Source organism: Dendroctonus ponderosae, unplaced genomic scaffold (genome assembly GCF_020466585.1).
Source record: "Dendroctonus ponderosae isolate FM_Combo_2020 unplaced genomic scaffold, Dpon_F_20191213v2 Dpon_F_20191213_6, whole genome shotgun sequence".
NCBI lineage: Eukaryota > Metazoa > Arthropoda > Insecta > Coleoptera > Curculionidae > Dendroctonus > Dendroctonus ponderosae.
Genome location: NW_026018814.1, coordinates 8,671,491 through 8,675,872, shown reverse-complemented (window position 1 = coordinate 8,675,872; position 4,382 = coordinate 8,671,491). Strand labels below are relative to the sequence as shown.

The following is a 4,382-nucleotide window of genomic DNA, read 5'->3' as shown; positions in this document are numbered from 1 at the left end:
TATTCCGGAAATTAACACAAAAATAAAAAATATATTCAAACCACATAATATCAACATAGCAGAAAAAACTAAAAACACCTTAGCAAATGAATGTTATTTTAGAAAAACTGATGATGATGGAAAAATACACCGAAACGTATTTTGACTGATAAATAGAGACAATAAATGACTGAAACCCAGGAATGAATTTGATTCAGAATTGAAACACAGTTAGGAAAGTATATACAATGAAGTTAAAAATATTAGCAATTATACAGAGTGCGTCAGAGAGTTACAGCACAGAAAACATTTATTTTCTATAGGAACACCCTATATTTTGTTTTATTTTTGAGTTGTTATGTAAATTTAAGGTACTTTTTGTTATAAAAAAATTGAACGCAAATTGTATAGCTTTTAAGTTATTTGGCTTTAACGATAAAAAATGGCATTTTCAAAGCATTATATGTATATAAAATGTGTAAATAAGAAACCAATTAAATTCCTTTAAAACACAAACCCGCAGTACGGCTTTTTTTATCAGCTGGGTTTATTCTGTATGTAACTCTACGCTTCTTTTTCGCATAAATGGGCGAAATACAAGTGCAGATTTAGAGAGTGTTATTTTCAGGCTAAACCCAGCGCCGATGAGTGCGAATAGGCTCGAAACCGGTTAGGGTGGTCTGAGATTAGCACATTTCGAATGAAAATAGAATATGCATGAAATAAAAATCGGTTATTGCGAAGAACATACATAAAAATTCACGGCATAGTTTACTGTTTAGCGAACGGTTACTCCCACAAAATATCCCCCAAAATCCCACAAAATAGGGGTATGTTAGGGGCTGTGGTTACTCCTTTAAAACAGAGACATTTATTTTCCTTAAACGAATGGCGCAGATTCTTCACTTATCCTAAAGACTGGGAGAAGGAAATAATTATGTGAATCAACGTGCTTTGAAAGTATAACACTATAATCCTTCAAATGCTAGTTCCAACGCTAACATAATATTTTAATTAGCACAATTGCAGTGTTTAATTTTTTCCTTAAACTAGAAAATTATAAAACAAGTTTAAAATTATTATTTATTTAAACATTAAAGAAATTACTATAAAACCCATTGGCAACGCTGTAATTTACCGGAACAGCCCTCATTTTAAATCAGATTATTGGAGGTTATGTAGGCGATCCTTTCAGAAACTTTAAATTAACTGCTAAAAAAATCAAACAAGTAAATAAACAAATTCCAACAAGTAAAAAACGCAAAGTGGCATTTTGGGTATTGAAAAACATTCATAGTTCAATTGAACATTTGAAGAAAAGTTTGTGACAATGAACAAGAAAGCGCGAGTATTGTCCAATAAGCAAATTCAAACCACAATCGACAAAATTAAACTGTGCTGTCCGGACTATCAGATTCAAGTGTCTGATATTCGAAATCCCACCAAATGCAGTGTCATGCAGTTTTTCGGCAATTGCATCTATAACATGGACCAAAAGTTCAGTTCCCTTATGAGAGAAGAGGCTTTGGAACAAGAAGTTTTCCCCCAAGGATGCACCCAAGAAGAAACCATGTACTGGAAACTACTGAAAATACCTACACTTTTAACAGAGGAATTTGCGCTGGGAGATTTGTACACGTTTGAGCCGAAGCGATTGAACAAATTAATGTTTGTGACAACACGTTACCTTTTATTTTCGAATACTATAATCGATTACATGATGGAAGTGTGCAACAGCGTTTACGAGGCCCGGATCAAAGGTGAACAGAACGAGGCTCGCTTGGATGAGGCGAAACAGAAGAAACTGGATAAAGTGGCTTATCTGGCAGAGGTCAAAGAGGAAAATGCTCAACTAGCCAAACTAGCAGCATCTATTGCACCCCAGTATGAGACCACTTTGCATCTAATCGCCGAGTGGAAAGGACGGGACAAGCAATCAAGAGAGCAGGCAGAAAAATTGAAAATTGACTTGCAACTGATCGAGAGCGAAATTGAAGTACTGAAAAAGAAGGAAAATCAACTCAAAAGCAAAGTCGTTCCTGAAAAGGAATACAAGAAGCTACATCAAGATCTGCAAGCCCTTATTAGCGATGCTGAGGGCCTTGAGGAAGTTGACAATAACAACGGGTTGCTTGAACTGAAGCAGAATGTTGATTATCTCCGAATGTGTGTGCAGGAGTTGAAATCCTTTCGTCTCCCCGATGAACTACTAAATCTCTCCAACTTGCGAATACACTTTAAAACGGAAGAACAAAACTTAGAGTACCAAGTAGCTGCCCAAAAAAAAGAACAGGCAGAAATAAATCGGCTGAACGAGCAGCTGGAACGTGAACTGGCTGCCAGCATTGCCGAAAACGAAGCACTGAAGACAATTCTGAAGGAATCCACAGAGGAAGCAATGTTGAAAGAGAGCAAAGCAAAGGCGGAATATAAATCAAAACAGTACGAACAGCAACTGGAAACTGAAGAATTGCAAAAAAGCATTGCAGAGAGTGAAACGGAATATGAAAAATTGCAGGCAGTTTTCTTGCAGAAGCTTGAGGAGATCGGCAAACAGCAAGAGGAAGTGCGTAATAAATTTGAGAGTTTCCCGAAATCATTACAGCCATAATTTTTTAACGTTTTGGTTTTTGGTTCGTTATTACAATGGCAAAAGCCCATAAAGTTTTTTTTCTTGTAGAATACCGTTTGATACTATTTTATAACATCATTGTATTGTATAGAAGAATAAATATTTATTACGAATAATACATTCACTTTTTATTAAATGAATTCCCTATATACAGGGCCGTCCTAAATTAGGTTGCGTATTTTACGAGTAATTAATAAATCTATATAAAGAAATTTTTTACGAGATAATGTGAATTTATTGTAAATTTTGTGGAATGGCAAATACACCAACAAATAATTAATTATCTAATCAGTTTTTTTTGTTATTTTCACCAGCCAGTAATAATTGTTCTGTTGGTATTTTCTATGTCTTATACACATTTCATAAAAATCAACTTTCGCGAAGACAATTAAATTAAGCAAAACATTTATTTTCTATCCAAGTCTTGCAGCATTGGATTCTATTTAGATTCGTTAGTTTTTGTGATTTTTAATTGTTTTTTGTGTTTTTAGACTTTACCTTTGTCAATAACGCAACTGAAATAATTGTAAAAGGCTCACTTTAAAACAAAGTTATAACAAACAACCACACATCTTACATGTGATAAAATTAACTATTTAATCAAGTTATTACCATTTCATCATGAGGCCATTCCGAATTTAGCCTGAAAAAAATACTCTCGAAAAAACTTGTACTTTCGGGAGTGTTATTTCCTGTCTAAATGCAGCCGATGAGAGCTTTCCAGGCTCTAAACCTGTCACGGTGGTGCCTGAGATTAGCACATTTTGTTTGCAAACAGAAGATTAAAGAAATAAAAATCGTTTATTGCGGAGAAAATGTATAGCAATCCAAACCATAGTTTAGTGTTTAGTGAACGGTTCATACTCCTTTAACGGAATCACCATCATCTTGCTCTCCTGTGCCATTTTCAAAGCTAGCACGAACACCAGAACGCTTTTCACGATCTTTCTGTAGTATGCTGATTTGTAAATGGAAGCCAGAAAATCTGCACAAACGTGCGTTATTGACTGGGACTTTTCAGCAGAATCGCTCAATAATTGACTGCTTGGTGGAGATTTGGTACTGGACTGAGACTTACTGGTTGCGTCTCTAGGAATTTCGCTTCCACTGCTTTGGGGCTGACTTTCAGCTTCAGTATCCTGTTCATTGGCAGTGGTTTGATCCAGCGTTTCAGCCTGCGTTTGGTCCTGGTCTAGTTCATCGGCCATAATTGGGAATAAATTTGGAAGATTCACAGTTTATTTTACTTTTAGCCACTTGACGCATGCCATTAGACAGTACTCACATATTATGAAATTGAGAAATGAGGACATTCTCAAATTAATTCGTTCACCTATTCAATGAATAATTATGAAAATTTTAGGAGATTCTACTTTAGGTGATTCAAAGATTCAATCAAATTTGTCGATTCAAGTTCACCAATTTAAATTGGAGTGGAAGCTTCAATACTTCAATAACTCCGGGGCCTTTGATGCCTCATTGTTGAGCCACAGGACCTGGAAGCTTCAAATAGTTTTGTGTTTATCTTCCACTGTAGTTTCTGCAGTTTTCCGCAAATTAGTTTTTCGATTTAGAAACTTTTTGACTCTTCGGGTGGTGTGTTTGAGAGCTTTTCGGCAAAGCAGTCTTCAGTTGAAAACTACCAAAAGTTAGTTACTATGGAAGATACAAACGCCTGTGATGAGCTTCATTGCAGGCAGATTCAGTCGTAACAACGTGAGTGAGGAAATTCGAGTAGTTTTGACCCAGAAAGTGAAATTTGAATATCAGA

General features: G+C 35.6%; 1 protein-coding gene across 1 annotated transcript; it reads left to right on the top strand.

Moving 5' to 3' along the window:
* Positions 1-1,153: 1,153 nt before the first annotated feature.
* On the top strand, positions 1,154-2,729 carry LOC109544941 (nucleoprotein TPR). Its single transcript, XM_019915367.2, has one exon. The coding sequence runs from the start codon at positions 1,310-1,312 to the stop codon at positions 2,588-2,590; it is 1,281 nt and encodes a 426-aa protein (XP_019770926.1). The 5' UTR covers positions 1,154-1,309; the 3' UTR covers positions 2,591-2,729.
* The last annotated feature ends 1,653 nt before the right edge of the window (positions 2,730-4,382 follow it).